Genomic DNA, 24,834 nt, shown 5'->3' with positions numbered 1-24,834 from the left:
CTGCTTTCTTAGTGCAAGCTACACTCCTAGCATAATAAAACTAGATTCTTCCCACATTTACACAGTGCCCCATTATAGCTTCCAGTTTTCATCCTGCTTTCTTAGTGCAAGCTACACTCCTAGCACATTAAAACTTAATTCTTCCCACATTCAGATTACACAGTGCCCCATTACAGCTTCCAGTTTTCATCCTGCTTTCTTGGTGCAAGCTACACTCCTAGCACATTAAAACTAGATTCTTCCCACATTCAGATTACACAGTGCCCCATTATAGCTTCCAGTTTTCATCCTGCTTTCTTGGTGCAAGCTACACTCCTAGCACATTAAAATTTAATTCTTCCCACATTCAGATTACACAGTGCCCCATTATAGCTTCCAATTTTCATCCTGCTTTCTTGGTGCAAGCTATACTCCTAGCACAATAAAACTAGATTCTTCCCACATTCAGATTACACAGTGCCCCATTACAGCTTCCAGTTTTCATCCTGCTTTCTTGGTGCAAGCTACACTCCTAGCATAATAAAACTAGATTCTTCCCACATTCAGATTACACAGTGCCCCATTACAGCTTCCAGTTTTCATCCTGCTTTCTTGGTGCAAGCTACACTCCTAGCACATTAAAACTAGATTCTTCCCACATTCAGATTACACAGTGCCCCATTACAGCTTCCAGTTTTCATCCTGCTTTCTTGGTGCAAGCTACACTCCTAGCACATTAAAACTTAATTCTTCCCACATTCAGATTACACAGTGCCCCATTATAGCTTCCAGTTTTCATCCTGCTTTCTTGACACAAGCTATACACCAAGCATGTTGTATAGGGTTAACACTCCGGGGACAGTAACCCTGAACCTGACCCTAGGTGGTCTTGACCATTCCCCAGGTGTGGGTCTGAACACCACCAGGTGATGGTTAGCCCACTGCCCCTTCCTGTCCCATAAAAGCAAGGGGACTTCCTGATCCTCTCTCTCTCTGCATCACTCTGCTCCCTGCATACCATCTGTTCCTGGGTTCTCTGTTTCACCATATGGCCATCACCCACGAGGTGGAGCAAGCCATCTGTATAGGGTTAAGACTCCAGGGGGGGCGTAACCCTGAATCTGACCCTAGGGGTCTTGGCCCCTCCCCAGGGGTGGGCCACACTCCAGGTGATGGTTAGCCCACTCCCCCCACTTCCTGTGCTATAAAATAGAGTGGCTTCCTGCTTCTGGGTCTTTGCTCTGTCTCTCACCTCGCTCCCCTTCTTAGGTGCATTGGCCGGGAGTCAAACCTGGGTCTCCTGCATGGCAGGCGAGAATTCTACCACTGAGGCAAAGGAAGCTCCCTCTCTCTTTTCTGTTTTATAGCACAGGAAGTGGGGGGAGTGGGCTAACCATCACCTGGAGTGTGGCCCACCCCCGGGGAGGGGCCAAGACCCCTAGGGTCAGGTTCAGGGTTACGCCCCCCCTGGAGTGTTAACCCTGTACACCATGACAATCGTGTTGTATTTATACCATTTTGTATTTGCCATTTTCCCTTCCCTAACCTGTGTAACCTCCCTACCTCTGATACCTTTGTAAATTATTGTTAAACTTTTCTTTTTATTTTCCAAATCCAGTGAGATTGATTTATTTGGGTGTGCTTACCTCTCTCTCTCTCTCTCTCTCTCTACTTCTAATCCCTTTCTTTTGGGAAAGGAAGGGGAAGAGGGAAGGGCACTCTACAAATTGTTATTGATTCTATGAAATTTATCTGAGTCTCTGGAAATTTAAATTAGAACCGAGACACACATTAAAACTTAATTCTTCCCACATTCAGATTACACAGTGTCCCATTATAGCTTCCAGTTTTCATCCTGCTTTCTTGACGCAAGTGTGATGGTTTGGGCATTAACCTGCCCCCCCACACTTTTGAATTTGCCCCAGCTAACTCAGAAGGCCTCCAGGAATATAAATGAAGCTATTTATTTTACAGCAGCAAATATACAAGCAGCTATTTACAGTATATACAATTACATACAGAAATATACAAAGGATAAACAATACAGAAGCACAACTCCCCTCCCAGAAACCTGAGTCCCCAGGAGGGGCTCTCAAACCACCCCAACACCTTCCCTTGCCCTCTCAACCTTACCCCAAATCCAGAGAAAGGAATAAAGGTGCAGCCAAGAGTTTAAGAAGGAAGGTTAGTGGCAGTGAGGTTAAGGAGATGTGGCTAGGTCTGAAGTTCAAAGCAGAGTGAAAGACAAAATGGAGAATATTATCTATTGTTTTCTTCTTCTTCCCAGAACTCTCAGCGAGACTGATGAGGGAAGGAGACACAACCATAGTTTACCTTTTCACTGCCCATTATCTAGTTCTTTTACCAAAACATTCCAGCTTGCTTCAAACTAGCACAGCAAGCTACACTCCAAGCATGTCAAAACCAAATTCTTCCCACATTCAGATTACCTAGTGTCCCATTCATTGAATCATAGAATCAGCCAGGTTGGAAGAGACCTCCAAGATCATCCAGTCCAACCTAGCACCCAGCCCTATCCAATCAACCAGACCATAGCACTAAGAGCCTCATCCAGGCTTTGCTTGAACATCTTGAGCAATAGTGACTCCACCACCTCCCTGGGCAGCCCATTCCAATGCCAATCACTCTCTCTGGGAAGAACTTCCTCCTAACATCCAGCTCATTATAGCTTCCAGTTTTCATTCTGCTTTCTTGAGGCAAGCTACACCCCAGGCTTGTTAAAAGTGATGGCAGTGGGGTTGGAACTGGATGGTCCTTATGGCCCTTTCCAACCCTGACTGATTCTATGATTCTAAGCCCAGTTTCTGGAAGATCAGCAGATACTGGAGTAAATTCTCTATTAGCCCTAATATAAATGCTCCTGTTCCAAAGGAAATTTCTCTGTTATTTTATTTTCTTTCACTATTAAATTGCCTCCACATACAAAATAAATCTTTTCTAAACCTAGGACTTCTTGCAGTCCTCCTAAATCTTACCTTATGTTCTCTTTTCCACACACTCTTCTCACCTACCTGTTTGAGTCTAATGGCTGCTTGTATCTTTTCCATAACTGTCTCTTGATGTTGATTCCAGATAGTGGAGGAGTTGTTGTTGGTAATGTAAGATTTACATGATGCAATCATCTGATTGGTCACCTAAAAGCAGTATTAACATTGGAGGAAAAACATCTCAAGGCAAAGCAGATTTACCCTTCTTTAAGTCTCACCCCACACCTCTAACATCACTAGCCTAAAGCCTGCAAAACAGTGATGCCAAATAGAATCATAGAATCAACCAGGTTGGAAGAGACCTCCAAGATCATCCAGTCCAACCTATCACCCAGCCCTATCCAATCAACCAGACCATGGCACTAAGTGCCTCATCCAGGCTTTTCTTGAAGACCCCCAGGGACGGTGTCTCCACCACCTCCCTGGGCAGCCCATTCCAATGGGAAAGACCAGCTATATAGACAGATTGTCCTCCATGCAATGCCACAACTCCAGACCACTACACCACCCAGATGTTGTTGATCAGCTACACTCACCCCAAACACCTTACAGCAAATGTGGAATGCCACTGAAGACTGCAAAGACCCTGGAATGGGTTGCCCAGAAAGGCAGTTGAGGCCCCACGCCTGGAGGTGTTTAAGGCCAGGCTGGCTGAGGCTGTGGGCAGCCTGCTCTAGGGTAGGGTGTCCCTGCCCATGTCAGGAAGGTTGGAATTAGATGATCCTTGTGGTCCCTTCCAACCCTGACTGATTCTGTGATTCTATGAAAATCATAAGACTTAGGCACTTGTAAAAGCAGAGGTAAAACTGAGGGCCCAAGAGACTAGATAATTAAGGATTAGAAAGAAATTATTTACAGTAAGAGTGGTAAGACACTACCACAGGTTGCCCAGGGAGGTTGTGGATGCCCCCCCCCCCCCCAAAAAAGGTGTTCAAGGCCAGGTTGGAAGAGGCCTTGAGCAACCTGGTCTAGTGGAAAGGTGCTGCTGCCAGTGGGAGGAAGGTTGGAACTAGGTGATCTTTAAGGTCCCTCCCAAACCAAGCCATTCTATGGCTCTATGAATAGACTGCCCTCCTAGTCCCAATTCCTGTACTATGCAACTGGAAAGAAGTTTAAGGGCTACACAAATCTAACATAATCAGTTCTACAAAAACCAGTTCATCACAGGCAAATTCCATTGTGGCAAAAAATCCCTTGATCTGTTTACACCAAGGCTGAGCTTAGCCCTAATTTTCATGAAGTCTGAAAAACTTCTTACAGCTCCAAGTAACAGCAGGTACAAAAGGCTTTAACTTTGACCAAGTTTTATCACTATTTTCAATTCTCTGTGTATTCAGAAAAATGGTCTTAAATTGAGCAAAGTGCAGCCTCTTCAGCCTCTTGGTGTCTTTTATTCCTGTCTCTCACTCAAGCCACACACCAAAAAAAACCCCAAATCTGCCCATTTCACAGTATCCCAGTATCACCAAGGTTGGAAGAGACCTCACAGATCATCAAGTCCAACCCTTTACCACAGAGCTCAAGGCCAGACCATGGCACCAAGTGCCACGTCCAGTCCTGCCTTGAACAGCTCCAGGGACGGCGACTCCACCACCTCCCTGGGCAGCCCATTCCAGTGTCCAATGACTCTCTCAGGGAAGAACTTTCTCCTCACCTCCAGCCTAAATTTCCCCTGGCGTAGCTTGAGGCTGTGTCCTCTTGTTCTGGTGCTGGCCACCTGAGAGAAGAGAGCAACCTCCTCCTGGCCACAACCACCCCTCAGTTAGCTGTAGACAGCAATGAGGTCTCCCCTGAGCCTCCTCTTCTCCAGGCTAACCAATCCCAGCTCCCTCAGCCTCTCCTTGTAGGGCTGTGCTCAAGGCCTCTCCCCAGCCTTGTTGCCCTTCTCTGGACACGCTCAAGCATCTCAATGTCCCTCCTAAAGTGGGGGGCCCAGAACTGAACACAGGACTCCTTTCACACTGTAGCACCAACCTTCACAAACAGCGAGGATATCTTCTCAGATGTGTTGTAATATTGAGAGATGTTTTGGATCATTTTAATTACATTTATGAGCCCTGGAATAGCATCCACCATGGACACCTGGAAAGAAACATACACTTTGAGCTTTGCTCACTACTTTTGTTACCATACATTAGTGTGCTAGCTTGAGCCTAGCTGGAATATTTTAGTGAGAAGAATTAGATGACAGGCTGCGCAAAGAAAACAATGGTGATGGCTGCTGCACTCACAGGCTTGCTGAGATGGGTAAGAACAAGAACATAAACACAGATAACAGAGTTGTTCTCTGGCCCTGCTTGCCTGCCCTTCCCTCCATAACCTGCTGTCTTTGTACCTAATCCTTCTGCTTCCTAACTCCCCCATGCCGATTCTCCAAACTCATCTTGAACATAAGGCAAAGTCTGGGCTAAGATAGAGGAGTGGAAAGGAAGTGGAAGGGTGGTTGGGAGCCCCTCCTGGGGACTCTGGTTTCTGGGAGGGCTGTTGTGTTTCTACATGACTTGTACATTTCTGTATACAGAATCATAGAATCAGTCAGGGTTGGAAGGGACTACAAGGATCATCTAGTTCCAAGCCCCCTGCCATGAGCAGGGACACCCTACCTAGATCAGGCTGGCCAAAGTCTCACTAGATAGCTGTATAAATTGCAAATATCTGCTAATATATTGTGCTAAGCTGTAAATATAAAGCTTCATTCAATTTCCAGAGCCGTTGAATCTAGTCTGGGTGATTTAACAAAGCAGGGGGGACTGGACAGGTACCACCCAAACCATCACACAATAACATAACTACTTTATTTTGTGGCTAGAAATTCCCACTAGGCTGCTTCTAGTCTAACTGAACAAAGTCTGAAAAAGGAGATGAATACCTGAAATGCTATCTATGTCATTTCCAAACTGTTCCTAACAAATACATTCATTTCAGCTGTCTCAAGAGGTTTCTGATAAAGAATTTCAAAGTTCTACTTACAGGATCACTGTTATACAAGGAGTCACAACACTGTTCCAGACAATATAGATACTTCACATTATCTTTAGCTTCATTTGCTGCCTTTGTGATGCAAATATCCAATGCTCGCCAGTTCTATGAATAGAAAGTTGAAAACAATTAATTTACACACTTTAGAAAACATGTTTTGAGATATGTTTTGTCATTAGCCTTTAAAGACATTTGAAAGCAGACATCTTTTCCTTCAGTTACATTTGTTTACCCAAGATGAGGAACAGGTCCTTGTTTTCCACTCATCTCGAAAGGTTATAGAATCATAGAATCAACCAGGTTGGAAGAGACCTCCAAGCTCAGCCTGTCCAACCTAGCACCCAGCCCTATCCAGTCAACCAGACCATGGCACTAAGTGCCTCAGCCAGGCTTTGCTTGAACACCTCCAGGGACAGCAACTCCACCACCTCCCTGGGCAGCCCATTCCAATGCCAATCACTCTCTCTGACAACAACTTCCTCCTAATATCCATCCTAGACCTCCCCCAGCACAACCTGAGACTGTGTCCCTTCTTCTGTTGCTGGTTGCTTGGCAGAAGAGGCCAACCCCACCTGGCTACAGCCTCCCTTCAGGTAGTTGTAGACAGCAATGAGGTCAGTCCTGAGTGTCCTCTTCTCCAGGCTAACCATCCCCAGTTCCCTCAGCCTCTCCTCACAGGGCTGTGCTCCAGGCCCCTCACCAGCTTCATCGTCCTTCTCTGGACACCTTCCAGCACCTCAACATCTCCCTTGTATTGAGGAGCCCAGAACTGGACACAGCACTGAAGGCATGGCCTGACCAGTGCTGACTACAGGGGAAGAATAACCTCCCTTGTCCCACTGGCCACTGCTGTAAAATAGATAGATGTCATCTATTAACTACTTTTGCACGATGGACTGATGAATATAGAACTATGTATTTGTTTCACACATCTCTCATTTTAATGAGTCAAGACTTTTTGTTTTACTATAGGAGGGCCACAAAGATGCTCAGAGGGCTGCAGCACCTCTGCTATGAGGACAGGCTATGAGAGTTGGGGCTCTTCAGTCTGGAGAAGAGAAGGATTTGAGAAGACCTTACAGTGGTCTTCCAGTATCTGAATGGGGCTACAGGAGGGCTGGGGAGGGACTATTGACAAGGTCTTGTAATGACAGGACGAGGGGCAATGGGTGTAAACCAGCAGAGGGGAGATCTAGGCTGGATGTTAAGAGGAAGTTCTTTACAGTGAGGGTGGTGATACACTGGAATTAGCTGCCCAGGGAGGCTGTGGCTGATTCCTCCTTGGAGGTGTTTAAGGCCAGGTTGGATAAGGCCTTGAGCAACCTGCTCTGGTGGGAGGTGTCCCTGCCTACAGCAGGGGGTTGGAGCTGGATGATCCTTGAGGTCCCTTCCAACCTGGACCATTCTATGACTTTATGATTCTCTTCCCTGTTTGTGATGTATCTTTGTTTGGTCAGTAACAGAAATTATGAACCCCTAAGCAGTTTTGACAGACACTAAGATCCTAAGAAAGAGATTTTCTTGGGTTTTTTCCCTTTTAATTAAATATGTAGTTGGTTAATTCAATTTGCTGATTTAATTATTAACTTTTCAAAGATTTAGAGGTGTTTCTTTCTGCTGAGCCATGTATTAGATAGTATTGTCTTGCTCTGGCAGGGGGATTGGACTGGATGATCTCCTTAGGTCCCTTCCAACCCCTAACATCCTGTGAGCCTGTGGACACAGTGTATTATCAGCTTTTAGACAAAGGGGATTCCCAGTCTTTTTCAATAAATGTAACTAGGTTGAAACTGTCTACACAAGATGAGGAATAGGGAAGGACAAAAAAAAACCCAAAAGCCAAAGATACTTCAATATTTTCCCCACCAACATTAGATACATCACCAAAATGCACTACAGTATACAGAGCATTCCTTTTCTTTGTCATAATTCAAAATAGAAACCTTTAGCAGTTTGGATTTAGCAGCAGTGAGTACTCCAAGCACTGCCTTCACATCTGGGCTCTTCAGCTGGTCTGTAAGGTAGTTGAACTTAGACAGCCTCTTTTTCCAGTAGTCAAGCTCTGCTCGTGGTCCAAGGTCATCAGCTTCCTTTCTCAGCTGGTTATTTTCTGCAAGAACCTTTTGTCATACAGTAAGAGCAATGAGTCAAGCTAATATTTTCTATCTGTATGGATTAATTAATCATTTAACTCCTAGTATTGATGTTCTGTAAGAAATGATCTAATTCAGCCACTGAATCACGTATGAAACATGTATTTCACTTGGCCTGCATTAAGACTCATGGCACTTCTGTGACTAAAGGGCCTATGGAAAACAATTTTCATGCAGCACTTACATCATTAAAACAAAATTACACACAATAGACAAAGGGACTGGAAGAAAGTTTCCCATGGCACAGCAATGTGCCCTTGTGGCCAAGAAGCCCAATGGGATCCTGGGCTGTATTAGGAAGAGTGTGTCCAGCAGATCAAGGGAGGTTCTCCTGCCCCTCTACTCTGCCCTGTTGAGACCTCATCTGGAATACTGTGTTCAGTTTTGGGCTGCCCAGTTTAAGAGGGACAGGGATCTGCTGGAGAGGGTCCAGTGAGAGCTTCGATGATTAGGGGACTGGAGAGCATGGCTTATGAGGAGAGGCTAAGGGACCTGGGGCTGTTTAGTCTGGAGAAAAGAAGACTGAGAGGGGATTTAATAAATGTTCATGAACACTTAAGGGCTGGTCAGGAGCCAGGGGACAGGCATGTATTTCACTTGGCCTTTTTAGGTCTGAGTTACAGAGGGAGTAATATCTTGTCCTGGGTTAGGGTGGATCCCTCCCCCAGTAGAGTAAAGTCACCACACCACAGGTGTTTTTTGGAAAGTTAGAGAAAAGTGAAATTGTATTTTTTATAGTTTAAATATAACAGTGTAAGGAGAAATAAACTACTACAGAGATATAACAACCTTAATGAAGATGGGGAAGGGGTCAAGCGGCAGCAAAGCAGCAGCAGCCAAAACAGCAGTAGGGGAAGACAGCAGCAGGTGCAGCTGAAGCAGCAGAAGCAGCAAGGGGAAGGTCCAACCTGTGCTTCCGGACATAAAGCTCTTGGTGCTCCAATGAAATTATATTAACTTGTCCATTGTTGCCATTCTATGGCCTACCCCTGGAACGCTCACCTCTGCCCTATGTCTGAGCTAGAAGTCTAGCTCAAACGGCCATGTATCTCAAAAGCACTGTTACAGACAACTACATTGTCCTGCAAATTACCTGCAAAGCAGGTTTCAAAGTACAACATTTGACCACTGAGAAAAACGCTCATTGAGCTCCTTTGTTCCTTTTGCTTTCATTATGTTCACTGGGAATCACTAACTATTCTCTACTTCAAGAATAACTGATTATTAAAAACAGAGGATTAAGCTTCCAAAGAGTTTTGTGTGCTCTATTTAGTATTCAATGGGAAAAGCCCTCGATAATATTCTTATTGAGAAGTAAAAGCACACAAGGAAATCCAATAGTACTTTATATAGAGATTGATCACACCTAGCTTTATAGAAAGGTATGACAACAGCATTAAAATCATTTGCCAATAAGCAGATGTCATATTTCACATATTTGGCCACAGCATCACCTGTTCAATTTGTTTGGTCCATCCTTTCATGCAGACTTCTATCCTTTCAAGAGCATCTATGCTGTTAGCAACCATGAGGTAATCTGAAGGTCCTTTTAGGGTTTTCAGATCATATGTTTCACATTTCTTCAGACTGACCTGAAACAAGTTTAAAAACCCTGAAATGTTGAAATGTTCATGACAGGAAGCACAGACACTTTGAAAAGGAACTGGTTGCCCCACTTTAGATATCTCACATCATATTCCCACATCATTTTGAATTAAAGCAGACGAGCAAGAATCTGAAGAATTCACCAGCCTGGCAGCTGTCCTCTCATGCCCTTTCTTTTATAAAAGCTGAGTAGAAATTAACAGTTCTACCAACCGTTTGTCATACATTCACAGGATCAAAAGATGCTAGGGGTTGGAAGGGACCCAAGGAGATCATCGAGTCTAACCCCCCTGCCAGAGCAGGACAATACTACCTAACACTGATCACAGAGGAACACATCCAGACAGGCCTTGAAAGGCTCCAGAGAAAATTCATCTTCTGAGTTAGAGTGGCCACAGCCATTGGTCAGTCAAGAAGATAATACCTCTAAAAGACCAGTTCCAGAACAAAAAAGCACTTGCAGCTTAAGTTGTTAAATCCACAAATCAACGTACACGGTACCGGGTCCAACAAACAGAAGCGTTATTGTTGCCTCCAGTTTGACAGAAGAGCTTTTGAGTATTCTACAGCAGTGGTTAATTCAAGAGCTCAGGAGCAAGAGTCACTCTATAGCTAGCTAGGTTTCTGTTTGCTGGATGAACATACCTTTTCCAGAAGACATTGCTGAGTTCCTGAGAGCACACTAACAAACGCTTCGAGGGAACAAAGGAAGTCCTGCTTAATACTGGAAGCTTGCTCAGGTTCAACAACTTCAACCCAGCCATGGTCCATAGTCTGCAAAGCTGGAATGAAGACTTCTGATATCAGCTGCTCAACACTTTTTAGTAAGCCATCTCGACCTACATTCATCATACCAAAACTCACTTCCTGTAAGAGAAGCACAACACAGGTTAGAACAGAAAACAAATTTAGCCATTGTTTTTATTCCAGTCATATTGCCTTGAGAATCAGTGTGCACAAATGCTCTTCCAGGAGAAACAGCACAATTCAGAGAATCAGGCAGGGTTGCTAGGGACCACAAAGATCACCCAGTTCCAACCCCTCTGCCATTGGCAGGGACACCCTCCTTAGATCAGGCTGGCCTTAAATACTTCCAGGGATGGGGTTTCAACCACCTCCCTGGGAAACCCAGTCCAGCCTCTCACCACTCTCATGCTCAACAACTTTCTCCTCACATCCAGGCTCAGTCTCCCCTCCTCCAGCTTTGCTCCATTCCCCCCAGTCCTGTCACTCCCTCAGAGCCTAAAAAGTCCCTCCCCAGCATTTTTGTAGGCCCCCTTCAGATATTGGAAGGTCACAAGAAGGTCACCTGGGAGCCTCCTCTTCTCCAGACTCAACAGCCACAACTCTTTCAGTCTGTGCTCATAGCAGAGCTGCTCCAACCCTCTGAGCATCCTCCTGACCCTTCTCTGGATATGCTCCAGCATCTCCACAGCCCTCTTGTAATGGGGGCTCCAGAAGTGGATGCAGTACTCCAGCTGGGGTCTCAGCAGAGCACAGTATAGGGGGAGAATCACCTCCCTCCACCTGCTGGCCACACTTCTCCTGATGCAGCCCAGATCAGGTTGGCTTTCTGGGCTGCAAGTGCACACTGCTGGCACTTTAGGCATTGGCTACTATTTGTCATTTTGGATTGTCACATATTTTCATTTCTTCATAGCAATGACACACTTCAAGTTGCAGCTAAATAACACCAGTTTTTCCATTTCCTTGCTTTTCTGTCTTCTCTCTTAGAGAGTGTGCTTTTGTTCAGTCCCCTGCCTCAAATACAGTCAAATCATGTGCTGAGAGCAAATACCCCAAGATGAAAATGTAGTTTAAACAAGGTTGTGTAGAGTGATCAGCAGTTACTGGCTCTTACCTGATAGATATTCTCAGTTGTGATGGGTTTGAAAAGACTAGATCTAATGAAGAAAACACAAATGCCAGTCAAAGCAAGTTCTCTTCCCTCTGCCACAAATACTTTAGGTCTTTTCTTCTTTACCAAGTTAGAGTTCATTCCTGTGCCTGGAAGGCTGAAGTGCTCTACAGATTCAAATTAAAGAAGCATTTAAAAAACATTGATTATTTATTCATGAAAAGGTTTTCTAAACTGTTCAGTTACCATTTGTCTATCTCAGTGTCCCAGGAGTCATTTCAAAGGGATTATCCACAGACAGCATGCAGCATCCAGAGTCCTCACAGCAAGGTAAGAACTGTTCCATCTAGTTTTGCCATTCTTACATCAAGATCTTTTCTTTTGCTTAAGTTATTTTGTATTCCTTCCAAGCAAAGGTTCAGGATCAAGATCATAGAATCAACCAGGTTGGAAGAGACCTCCAAGCTCAGCCAGTCCAACCTAGCACCCAGCCCTAGCCAATCAACCAGACCATGGCACTAAGTGCCTCAGCCAGGCTTTGCTTCAACACCTTCAGGGACGGCGACTCCACCACCTCCCTAGATAGCCCATTCCAATGCCAATCACTCTCTCTGCCAACAACTTCCTCCTAACATCCAGCCTATACCTACCCTGGCACAACTTGAGACTGTGTTCCCTTCTTCTGTTGCTGGTTGCCTGGCAGAAGAGGCCAACCCCACCTGGCTACAGCCTCCCTTCAGGGAGTTGTAGAGAGCAATGAGGTCAGCCCTGAGCCTCCTCTTCTCTAGGCTGCACACCCCCAGCTCCCTCAGCCTCTCCTCATAGGGTTTGTGTTCCAGGCCCCTCACCAGCTTTGTTGCCCTTCTCTGGACATGTTCCAGTATCTCAGCATCTCTCTTGAATTGAGGAGCCCAGAACTGGACACAGTAAATTTCTTTTGACTTTTTTTTTTTCACCTCACTGTCTTTTGGGGAGTTTTGCTTACTGACTCAGTGCATGTGTTGCTGTGAATGTTTGATTGTTTTGTGTGGTTCTGGGTTTTCTCCAGCTTCTCATGTTGTCTGCATCTAGCAGCACATCCTGAACACCACCACAATCATACTATGGAGTCATCTGATTGGTTTGAGAGGGCATGAGAGGGGCTGATTAGATTTTCAGGCTTTGCCCCTTGTTTCACACTGTCACAGGATCACAGGGGTTGGAAGGGACCCAAAGAGATCATCCAGCCCAACCCCCCTGCCAGAGCAGGACCACACAATCAAGCACAGATCACAGAGGAATGCATCCAGACAACCCTTGAAAAACTCCAGAGAAGAAGACTCCACAACCTCTCTGAGGAGCCTGTTCCAGTGCTCCTGCTGAGATGCATCCACTTCTTCAACTCAAGCATGCTAAAACGTACTCAGCAGATTTCTAAATTAGTAGCTGAGTTTGAAATTTTATTTCATTTCCTATGTACAAATAATTTTTCATTATTAAAGTAGCTTATATCTTCTTTAACAGTCTTTTCATACCTTTTAGGTATATATATACATATATACTTAAAAATACATGAACAATACAGACCTATTTGTGCATTCATATAGAACCAAAGAGGTCTTTTCCAACCTTAATGATTCTAAGATCAAGTTCCATCATCAAGTTAACACTGCTGTGGCCATCAAATCACATCCCAATGTGCCACATCCACACACTTCTTGAACACCTCCAGAGACAATGACTTCACCACCTCCATGGGCAACCCATTCCAATGCCTGCCTGACCACTCTATCCATAAAGAAATTTTCCCAAATATCCAATCTAAACCTCCCCTGGTACAATTTCAGGCCACTTCCTCTCATCCTATCACCTGACACTAACAGAGAAGAGACTGACCTCCATCTCACGACAACCTCCTTTCACGTAGGTGTAGAGAGCAAAGAGCTCTCCCCTCAGTCTCCTCTTCTGCAGGCTAAACAATCCAAATTCTCCCAGCCACTCCTCATAAGCCTTGTTCTCTAGACCCTTCACCAGATTTGTTGCCCTTCTCTGGACATGCTCTGACAACTCAATATCTTCCTTGCAGTGAGGAGCAGCTGGGCAGCTGCCTGCCAAGTGTGCAAGCAAAACTGTAGGTTTGGGGAGAGAAGCTCCTGTGCTAATGATCTTATGTGGAGCTTTAAGTAGACTGGTGACCTGCAGCTCTCCAAGCAGGAGAAGAATTTCACTCTCCTCTACTTACATCAGCTTCTTAGACTGTGGGATCAGAGCAGGGCTTCAGTTCCTGAATAAACTGAAGGCTCCACAGGCTGCTTGCCAAACTCACCGTGGGTAAGGGAGGAAGGTAACTTAGCAGAAACTCCCATGCAGGGAAGCTGGGAGGGTATGTAAGTATAAAGACACATACTTAAATAGATAACCATAGATAAGTTTACAAGGCCTTTCTTGTGCATCCAAGGTAAACAAGTGAGGTGAACTTTCATTAACCAGTCACAGGGTCTCAGAGCTCACAGGGCAGCACTGGAGGCTCTGAATAGAAGCCCTGGGCAAAGGGAGGACATCTTTGACACAGAGGTCCTGAGATAGGATAGGATAGAATAGAGTAGGATAGGATTGAATAGAATAGAATCAACCAGGTTGGAAGAGACCTCCAAGACCATCCAGTCCAACCTATCACCCAGCCCTGTCCAATCCATGGCAAGTGAGAAGGAGGCTTCCCCACAAGGGTGGTAATACAGAGGCACTGGGGATGGGACAGGGATATGAGCAGAAAGGACTTCTAAGATAATGGCCCTGCTACCCATAATGCAGGCATCCTAGGGCCATTTGCCATGTAACAGGACCATTTGGATGGAGGGTTGTGTGCCAAGAAATATGTAGGACTTCTAGGGCAAACTGGTGGCATGATTCAAGGGGAAAGGGTAGAGTACCTGTCACTGCTCACCTTGTGTGAACATCACCTTTCAACTACCAATAACCATTTCCCAGGACATTGGGCAAGAGATTCTAGCCCTGCAAGGAAATATCTTGCTGCTGCATACTGGAAATGTGCAGAAGTGTTTTAGTAAGCTTCAGTTATATCATCAACCCTCATTTTGGGAGCACAGATTGATGTCCCAGCCTGATCACACTATTTCTTTTTTCCTTGCACACTTGCTCAGCACAGCTATCATAGAATCAACCAGGTTGGAAGAGACCTCCAAGATCATCCAGTCCAACCTAGCACCCAGCCCTATCCAATCAACCAGACCATGGCACTAAGTGCCTCATCCAGGCTTTTCTTGAACACCTCCAGGGGTGGTGACTCCACTGTAACATGCCATTGAAGAACTTAAAGTTGCTTTACCTTTATCTGCTGTCTCCATGTTTTGATAGTAGAACATCAGATGACGTAGACCTCCAGGAGCCAGGAATTTGTCAATGTGCTCTATCTGTTAAAGATCATGTTGAGAGTATTATGCATAGCACCCCCACTACAACAAGTATACCTACACCTCTGGTTTTTCTCATAAAGGACTGATAAAAATTCATCACACTATCACTGTTCAATAACAAAGTTATACAAGGCCTAGTTACAACCCTCCAAAAAATGTCTGAGTTTCCCTGTCCTTTAACAGCACACAGGTATTTAATTGATTCACTTCATTTGTTCCATGCTGAACACAACTGAATATAGCCAGGCCACGTTTCCACTTACTGAAACCACTTACTGTATATGCTGTGTATCACCTCTCAAACTGAGGGCCCAGGGCATTTCATCATTTAGGCTTCTACAAGTATGTCCAGCAGAAAAAGAAGGTCAAAGAAAGTCTGACTCCTCTGATGAGTAAGAATGGCAAACTGGCAACAACAGATGAGAAGAAAGCTGACATACTCAACTTTTTTGCCTCAGTCTTCACTGGCAACCCCTCTTCTCCCACTTCCCAAGTCAATGAACTGCAAGATACTAGGGGAGGCAGAAAGCCTCACTCTAAGATCAAGTTCATTACCACCTGAGGAATCTGATCATGCATAATACTATGAGTCCTGGCAAGATCTTGTTCAGGTTGGAAAAGGCATGCAAGTCCAACCATCAGCCTAAGACCACCATGGCCATCAAGCTATGTCCCAGAGTACCATGTCCATACATTTCTTGAACACTTACAGGGACAGCAACTTCACCTCCCTGGGCAATTTCTGACCTCTCTCTCACTAAAGAAAATTTCCTAATACAAAGCTAGTTATCTGAAGAACAGAAAAGTTGGATGCAATTATACTGTAGCATCGCAAAAAAGGAAGCTTTAATTTATTTCTCTTTTTAGTATAAGGACTATTTCACAGCTCATCAATTCAAGCCTGCCATCAGCCATCCTCAAGCTGTATACTGGTAATGCTGTCCAGGAACTTCATACATAGGCCATACAGACCTAGGAAGAAAATTAATTGCTCTATGCTAGCCTGCTGATCAGCCTTCCAGCACTTGAAAGTCTGGTCACACCTTGAGTACTGTGTCCAGTTCTGGCCTTCTCAATTCAAGAGATGTTGAGGTGATGGAAAGTGTCCAGAGAAGGGCAACAAAGCTGGGGAGGGGCCTGGAATACAAACCCTATGAGGAGAGGCTGAGGGAGCTGGGGTTGTTTAGCCTAGAGAAGAGGAGGCTCAGGGCAGAGCTCATTGCTATCTACAACTACCTGAAGGGAGGCTGTAGCTAGGTGGGGGTTGGCCTCTTCTGCCAGGCAACCAGCAACAGAACAAGGGGACACAGTCTCAGGTTGTGCCAGGGGAGGTCTAGGCTGGATGTTAGGAGGAAGTTGTTGCCAGAGAGAGTGGTTGGCATTGGAATGGGCTGCCCAGGGAGGTGGTGGAGTCACCGTCCCTGGAGGTGTTCAAGCAAAGCCTGGCTGAGGCACTTAGTGCCATGGTCTGGTTGACTGGCTAGGGCTGGGTGCTAGGTTGGCCTGGCTGAGCTTGGAGGTCTCTTCCAACCTGGTTGATTCTATGATTTCACTATATGTATGAGCCATTGTCTCACATGGTCCTTAACTAGCAATCTTCCAGCATAAAAGGTTTCTACTCCCAGGAGTTCTTCCGAAGCATTTGCTGGTACCACCCTAGGGCAGGAAAAAGGCTAAGAGATCACCAGCAGCAGGAAGAAAGTTATTTAACCTTATTCCATTCATAATGGGCCTTGGTTACACCAAGATCACATAAACTCTTGTTTATGTGACTAGCCCTCCAAGGTCAAGTCAAAACAATTATTATACTTTTCTTTCTAAGTGTAATGGCTGCCAATAGTTTCTTCATTTTACAGCTATTCTCAGGCAGTATAGTTTGCCAGGAAGTCTGCTTAGAAACAGAGTGTGCAAAGGCTGAAACAAGTTTTGTTCTTCAATTCTTTGACAGTGTTCTGCACAGCTGAATTTTCACATGGAATCACAGAAACGTTGGAAGTGACCTTTGGAGACCTTGAGGTTAGCCTCCTATATAATCTGCAACAGTTCAGGTCCTCTAGAGCTCTGCCTAGGCTGAGTCTCAAGATACTCAAGGGCAAACTCCACAACTCACTTGAGTAATCTGTCCCATGCTGCACTGCCTGCCTGATGAAGAAGGGTCTCTTAATAAAGCTGTTGCCTTTGTTTACCATCTGCAACCACTGAAAAGAGTTCAGCTCTGTCATCTTTCATCTTTGTAACTACTCTTCAAGCAACTGCATGCTGCTGTTTGACTGCCCCTCAATCTCTTATACACTTCTCATACTTCACATGTCATATGTCCCCCACTATGCTGATAGTCTTCCACTGGACTTCTGTGGCTCAACAATATTTGCACTAAAACTGAATTGAAGGTACACAGGTGTGTGGGAATGCAATGTGAGAAGGAATGATATCGGGCAGTCTGTGACCATTTGGCCTTGATTCCCACAGCTTCAGAATGCCTCCACAGGGAAGGAAAGATAGTGGACACCTGGTTAATGAGAAAAACAGGGTGTGATGTATGTAAAAGACTGGGATGTATGTGCCTAGATTATGTTCAAGTGTAGGTGTGTGCTCTATGCTCTGGAGTATATAAATGGCATCAGAAGGAACACTAAAGGTCTTTGATAGATTCATATAATGTGGAGTCTGTGTGTTGAGCCTCACTAACACAGATGGAAAGAGAGAACAAAATAACCCACAACCATGTTCACTTGATTGCTGGAATAAAACAAGATCTACTTGCTGCCTACCCAGGTTTTACAGAAGTAATTGTTGTAATGTTTCTCCGTTGTATATAATAGTTACCATCTCTTCAACACACATGTTTTTAACTGCCTAAATCCTGTGCTAACTAACCCTTATGTAGTCACTCAGATCATTTCACCATTCAACTTTGTCAAGCACATTTCATCGGGTTTAGTTTCCTAAACTTGATCACAATGTAGTATCCCAGTATCACCAAGGTTGGAAGAGACCTCACAGATCATCAAGTCCAACCCTTTACCACAGAGCTCAAGGCCAGACCATGGCACCAAGTGCCACGTCCAGTCCTGCCTTGAACAGCTCCAGGGACGGCGACTCCACCACCTCCCCGGGCAGCCCATTCCAGTGTCCAATGACTCTCTCAGGGAAGAACTTTCTCCTCACCTCCAGCCTAAATCTCCCCTGGCATAGCTTGAGGCTGTGTCCTCTTGTTCTGGTGCTGGCCACCTGAGAGAAGAGAGCAACCTCCTCCTGGCCACAACCTCCCCTCAGGTAGTTGTAGACAGCAATAAGGTCTCCCCTGAGCCTCCTCTTCTCCAGGCTAACCAATCCCAGCTCCCTCAGCCTCTCCTCCTAGGGCTGTGCTCAAGGCCTCTCCCCAGCCTCGTCGCCCTTCTCTGGACACGCTCAAGCATCTCAATGTCCCTCCTAAACTGGGGGGCCCAGAACTGAACACAGTCCTCAAGGTGAGGTCTAACCAGTGCAGAGTACAGGGGCAGAATGACCTCCCTGCTCCTGCTGGCCACACCATTCCTGATGTAGGCCAGGATGCCACTGGCTCTCTTGGCCACCTGGGCACACTGCTGGCTCATGTTCAGGCGGGTATCAATCAGCACCCCCAGATCCCTCTCTCTCTGGCTGCTCTCCAGCCACTCTGACCCCAGCCTGTATCTCTGCATGGGGTTGCTGTGGCCAAAGTGCAGCACCCTGCACTTGGAGCTATTGAAGCCATCCCCTTGGACTCTGCCCATCTGTCCAGGCGGTCAAGGTCCTGCTGCAGAGCCCTTCTGCCCTCCAACCCAGCCACATCTGTCTCCAGCTTAATGTCATCTGCACACTTGCTGATGACTGACTCCATGCCCTCATCCAGATCATCTATGAAGATGTTAAAGAGGATGGGGCCCAGCACTGATCCCTGAGGGACATCACTAGTGACAGCTGCCAGCTGGATGTGGCACCATTCACCACCACTCTCTGGGCTCAGCCCTCCAGCCAGTTCCTAACCCAGCACAGAGTGTTGCCATCCAAGCCATGGGCTGACAGCTTAGCCAGCAGTTTGCTGTGGGGGACAGTGTCAAAGGCCTTGCTGAAGTCCAGACAGACCACATCCACAGGCCTCCCCACATCCACCAAGCGGCTCACCTGATCATAGAAGGAGATCAGGTTGTCTCACAAATGCTAGTGGCAGTCTAATGGAAATAACAACATCCAGCCAGCCTGCTGCTGACAGGACCCTTGAACTTTTACATACTATATATTCAAGAATTGAGAGGTGCCATAGTATGGACCCAGTACAAAACAGTCATGTATTTTATTATATTATCTCTACACACTGGAAAGCAGAAGTTCTGTGATGGTTTGGGTGTACCTTGCCCCCACACTTTAGAAATCACCCAGACTAGTCTCAGCTGGCTCTGGGAATATAAATGAAGCTATTTATTTACAGCTAGCACAGTATACAAGCAGATATTTACAGTATGTACAGTTTTAGACAGAAATATGCAAAGTAAAAAGTAATACAGAAACACAACTCCCCTCCCAGAAACCTGAGTCCCCAGGAGGGGCTCTCAACCACCCCTGCACCTTCCCCCTGCCCCTCTCGACCTTACCCCAATCCTAAGGAAGAATAGAGGTTCGGCCAAGAGGTTATGAAGCAAAGGTGAGCAGAAGGTGAGGTTAGGGAGATGCAGCTCAGTCAAAAGCCCAAAGCAGAGTGCAACAAAATGGCCAGAGTGTTATCTAATGTTTTCCTTTCTTCTTCAGCAAGACTCTGAGGGGAGTAGACATCACCATTTGTTTTCCTTTCACAGCCTATGATCTAGTTCTTCTCACTATAACATTCTACCCTGCTTCAAACTAGCACAAGTTCTAATCAGTTCTAAAATTAATATTGTTATAGTTGCTCCTGAAACTAAGGACACTTTTGTTCAACTTAACTACAAAATGTTGAGAAATATTGTTGCTGTGAAAAGACTCAATCTCACAAAGTATGACAACTATCACACCAAGTATTTAATGGTAGTATCAGTTCTAAAGCACACTATGAGCTTCACTATCAACTCCTCACATTACCTGGTTACCATCAAGAATAGCATCTTCTACTTCTGCTTTATCCAGATTCACACAAGAAGCAACAGTATCCAGTAAGTAACCATGTCTGCCATCCAGCCAGGCACGTTTGGCCTCCCTCTCTTCCTTGAGCTTTTGCTGTTATAAAATACAAAAGTGGACAATGAAGAATTCATTATCTATTTTGAAGAGAATAATAAAGAAAACTAATATTGATTTTAAAAAGTAAAAGCAATTACATTCTACCATACTTGTGGGTTACATTTTTAAGGCACTCAAACTTTAAAAGCAACCTCTCCTAGGATTTTACAGTGGCTTCCTGTGCTCTGTTTCCAAATTTAGTACAACATTTCTATCAGCCACCATTTGTATTATATTATTTGTTGAAAGGCTCTGTAGGTGTAAAGAGTTAACCCTCCTGGGGGAGTGGTCTTGACCCTGACCCCAGGTCCTCCTGACCCCTCCCTAGGGGTGGGTCCAAGCACTACCAGGTGTGGTGGTTAGCCCACTCCCACTGCCTAAGATCCCTGCAAAAACAGAGGATCTTCCTGTTTCTCTCTCTTCCCACCTCCCTGTTTGCCAGCATCACCATCCTGTTTCCTGCTTCTCCTTGTTTTACACGCTGCCATCACCCACAAGGCAGACAAACCACTGCCATCAAATCTGGTTGTATTTACATATTTTGTATCTTGTTTTCCCTTCCCTGTACTTTTTGTAACTTCCCTACCTCAAATATCTTTTATTTATTGTTAAAATTTTCATCTTTTAATTTCCAAATCTAAGTGAGATTCTTTATTTGGGTCTGTTTACCTTTTCCTCTCTACAACTAATTCCCTCTCTTTGGAAAAAGGGGGAAGAGGGAAAGACATCCTATAAATTGTTGTTGGTTCTATTAACTATATTTGAGTCTCTGGGAAATTTAAATTAGAACCAAGACTGTAGGGGGAAAAAAGAAACAACCAACAAAACACCCAATACATTTTGTATGCACAGTTCCATCCTTCTGCACATTATCTCCAACATCCTTAGTCCCAGCTTTTCAGTCTAGTCATATATGGCCATCAAGTCACGACAGCATTCTGAGCTGCTCTTTACCCATAGAGAAGATATTGCAAGTGTTCCCTAACAATGACAAATGCAGCTTGAGGAAACTAAGGCATCATGAATTAGCACTTTAATATAATGAGAAGTAAAACAAACCACAGGCCTCAAGGTACACAAGTGCTTAACTATAGCTATTATACCATTCTTCAAGCAGTATGCCTACTCTTCATTAAATTGAATTCCCACATGTAATATACCTCCTTACACCACAGACAAAACAGCCTTCTGGAGCAGTTACTGGCACCATAGTGTTTGCAGATGACAAGATTTAATGCACTCTCATTTTCCAAAGGAATTCAGAACTATGTGTTGTTGGTGCTAAATTCAATCTTTATTTCCCCAGTGGTTACAGCATTGCCAGACTTTTCATGAAGTATTGTCGTGGAGAGCCTGTAGGCCCGAAAAGAGGCTTATTTATGCCTTGCCTGGACATGTTTTTCTGCCAGGACCCCTGGCTGTAAACAGGTTGTGTAAGCCCCCACACACCCAACTCCTGTCTCCATGGGGTAAGTCCATGTGATCCCCATATTTGGGAAAGTCCAGGCAAGTGCCTTTTGTCTATTATGGTAAGGTTTGGCTGACTGCCAACCTGATTGGTCATTCTAGTGGCCAAAGAGGCCAGTAATCTCAGCCCACAGTCAATAAATAGGGGTGCACAGGTAAACAAAGTGCTCAGACCCTGCAGAGCTCTGACCCTCATTTGCAGCTCAGCAGCTCAGACGCTACGTTGCCAGCTCAGCCGCTCAGACCCCCATGCTCGGACTCCATTGCATAGCTCCGATGCTCAGAGCTTCATGCTCTGACCCATTCGCACCTCACCTGCCTATCTTTCTTGCAGAGCTCATTTAAGCCTGCCTATAACATATATATAAGGAGCCTATAGTCTCCAGCCAGCTGTGCGCATCTGCATGCTACTGTGTTATCAGGACCACGGTATTGCATTTACCTACGGAGCTCAGACTCCCAGCAGCCGTACACACTTTGCATGCCTGCTGCCTGTCTCTGCCTGGTAAGAGCCGTTTCTTCTGAGACAACCAGGAAGCAGACCCTGGATTGTCTGCACACACACACAGCCTGCTAGCCATGAAGAACCATGCCAGAGACAGCATGATATTCTTCTCCCCTACCTGAGATCCTGCCTGTCGGGGTACGGAGGCTGGTGAGAGGCGAGATTGGGGTACTGACGACTCGAGACAGCAGCTTCTAGGCATCTGTGCATCAGTACCATTTATTAAGGCAATACAATGGCTTATATAGTGCCCTCGAGGAGGTGTGCACAACCAGGCTGGGGCTGGCAGAAGTGGACAGTACAAACTGATACACTATCAATTAACTTACAAGACCAGCTACACAAAACACCCCCTTCATGACAAGCACCTATCCCAAATAGTATGTATGACTTTAAAAGGCAAAGTTTATCCATTTTAATGTTTTGAGAAAAGAAAACCATCAATTTACACCATTTTAAAACACATTTTTCTACATCCTCCCCCTTGATTCACACCTTTAGTTGAACTATATAGCTACAACTAACAAGTTCAGTTTTCCTTACCTTTATAACTCTGTCAATGCTTCGCTTCCATAGCTGCTTTCTTCCAGCTCTAAACATCCTACTATTTGATATAAACATCAAGTTTTTTTTCCTGCACAAGCCTTAAAACACGGAACAAGGTTTTTGACTCTTCCCCCCAACCTTCTATTTCATTCCTGATCTGTAGGAACACTAAAAAGTATCTTAAAAAAATACAGTAAGTACCTAAAAATCTAGCAACTATTCACTTCAGTTCTGTATTTAAAATTCAGCTCTAATGTGCATTTAAATGACCTGAGAACTGAATCAGACTGCTTTAGAAACTAGTCATCTCTACCCACCAGAATTCACTGCCTATATATTAGGGAGTTGGAAATTACTGCTACCAACCACAGTGTTGTTAAGGTGACAGTGTTTATAGACAAACACCTCATAGTACAATTCATTGTGCTCAAGGGTAACAACCATTTGCAAAGGCCAACTTTATAACTGCTTATCTGAGTCGTGTTTAGCCTTCTTAAGGAATCCTCATGCCAACAAACATCTTGATTTCCTTGTTGCATATGACTGCTTAAATACATAGCAACAAGTCAAGCAGCTTTCAAATAGCTTTTACCTAGACTACTGAATTACCAAGTTTCCTATTCACATTTTCCATATAGGCACATTCAGTCTATTATTTTGCAGTTGTACAATGGTTGTGTAATACAGCATTTTTTTCTTCAGCAAGGAACATTTAGGATTGCTGTTCTTAAAATAGCCTTAATTTTTTTCCACTTCAGTGGCAGAATTTAATCTGATGTTCTCCTGAAAATGCCAAGAAAAGCAAACTAATGATCCAACATTAGGAACAAGAAAAATAATGCATTTTACAGCTATTTCCAGATTAGATTGCAACTAAATGTTTCTGCTCCCACTCATATCCATGTGATTCACATGTAAAACAGCCTGACAAGCTCAGTGTTGATAAAGAGGAGGGAGAGGAGGGAGAGGAGGGAGAGGAGGGAGAGGAGGGAGAGGAGGGAGAGGAGGGAGAGGAGGGAGAGGAGGGAGAGGAGGGAGAGGAGGGAGAGGAGGGAGAGGAGGGAGAGGAGGGAGAGGAGGCAGAGGAGGCAGAGGAGGCAGAGGAGGGAGAGGAGGGAGAGGAGGGAGAGGAGGGAGAGGAGGGAGAGGAGGGAGAGGAGGGAGAGGAGGGAGAGGAGGGAGAGGAGGGAGAGGAGGGAGAGGAGGGAGAGGAGGGAGAGGAGGGAGAGGAGGGAGAGGAGGGAGAGGAGGGAGAGGAGGGAGAGGAGGGAGAGGAGGGAGAGGAGGGAGAGGAGGGAGAGGAGGGAGAGGAGGGAGAGGAGGGAGAGGAGGGAGAGGAGGGAGAGGAGGGAGAGGAGGGAGAGGAGGGAGAGGTTTCAGCAGTGTAAGATGCCTGGTGAAGTTGCATTACTTTTAATCATGTAATCTATGTATTAAGGAGGATATGTAATCCTGTACTGTAACTCAGCACTCTCAGAATTAACTCTGGATCACTGCTTCTCTCTGTATAGCCTTGAATATGTTTAGCACCCTAGAAAACCTTGTCAGATTTGGTGCAAATCATTGCTATAGAGGTCAGTAAAACTGACAAGTGTTAGGGGAAAAAAAATCAGATTTAAATAGTAAATTGTAGTATTAGCTTAAGAATTTGTCGTAGGTTGGGAGCCATAGAGTTAAAAGCTCTCTAGAGACTGGAGGAGTCTAGGGAGTGGACACAGGAAGTGTAAAATTGTTATTCAATCCCATAATTCTGCTATCTCTTTATAAGCTGGCAGCAAGGCAAAGCTGTCCTGCTTTCTCTTCTGCCCATTGTCTCTGGCAGGAGCTACTCTGTCTAGATAAGCATGTAGGGAATGGGACTGGTTATGGCTGCAGAGGCCTCGTTTGGGTCTACAGGCAGCCAAGGCACTGGGGGGTAAGAAAAGGAGGACTGGGAATTGTACATTAGTTTTGGGTTGGGGGAAGATTTAAGGAGGATTGTTATGTATCCTGTATATGCTTGTGCTAGTCTGAGCCTAACCGGGATACTCTGATGAGCAGAATTAGCTGATAGGCTGTGAAAAGGAAACAATGGTGATGGCTGCTGCACTCATAGGCTTGCTGAGAT

General features: G+C 45.1%; 1 protein-coding gene across 1 annotated transcript in view; it reads right to left on the bottom strand.

Moving 5' to 3' along the window:
* The window catches only part of DNAH5 (dynein axonemal heavy chain 5), a 208,789-nt gene extending 186,008 nt beyond the window's left edge, over positions 1-22,781 (bottom strand). The window contains exons 1-10 of the mRNA XM_064160720.1: positions 22,725-22,781; positions 20,072-20,206; positions 14,908-14,992; positions 11,586-11,749; positions 10,370-10,591; positions 9,574-9,711; positions 7,910-8,086; positions 5,958-6,071; positions 4,962-5,069; positions 3,012-3,134 (exon numbers count right to left, since the gene is read on the bottom strand). Coding sequence (XP_064016790.1) covers positions 3,012-3,134; positions 4,962-5,069; positions 5,958-6,071; positions 7,910-8,086; positions 9,574-9,711; positions 10,370-10,591; positions 11,586-11,749; positions 14,908-14,992; positions 20,072-20,206; positions 22,725-22,781 — 1,323 coding nt within the window. The remainder of the gene's footprint in view (positions 1-3,011; positions 3,135-4,961; positions 5,070-5,957; positions 6,072-7,909; positions 8,087-9,573; positions 9,712-10,369; positions 10,592-11,585; positions 11,750-14,907; positions 14,993-20,071; positions 20,207-22,724) is intronic.
* Positions 22,782-24,834: the final 2,053 nt, after the last annotated feature.

The sequence above is a fragment of the Pogoniulus pusillus genome, chromosome 21 (assembly GCF_015220805.1).
Source record: "Pogoniulus pusillus isolate bPogPus1 chromosome 21, bPogPus1.pri, whole genome shotgun sequence".
NCBI classification, from domain to species: Eukaryota; Metazoa; Chordata; class Aves; order Piciformes; family Lybiidae; genus Pogoniulus; species Pogoniulus pusillus.
This window is presented reverse-complemented; position numbering and strand designations above follow the sequence as displayed.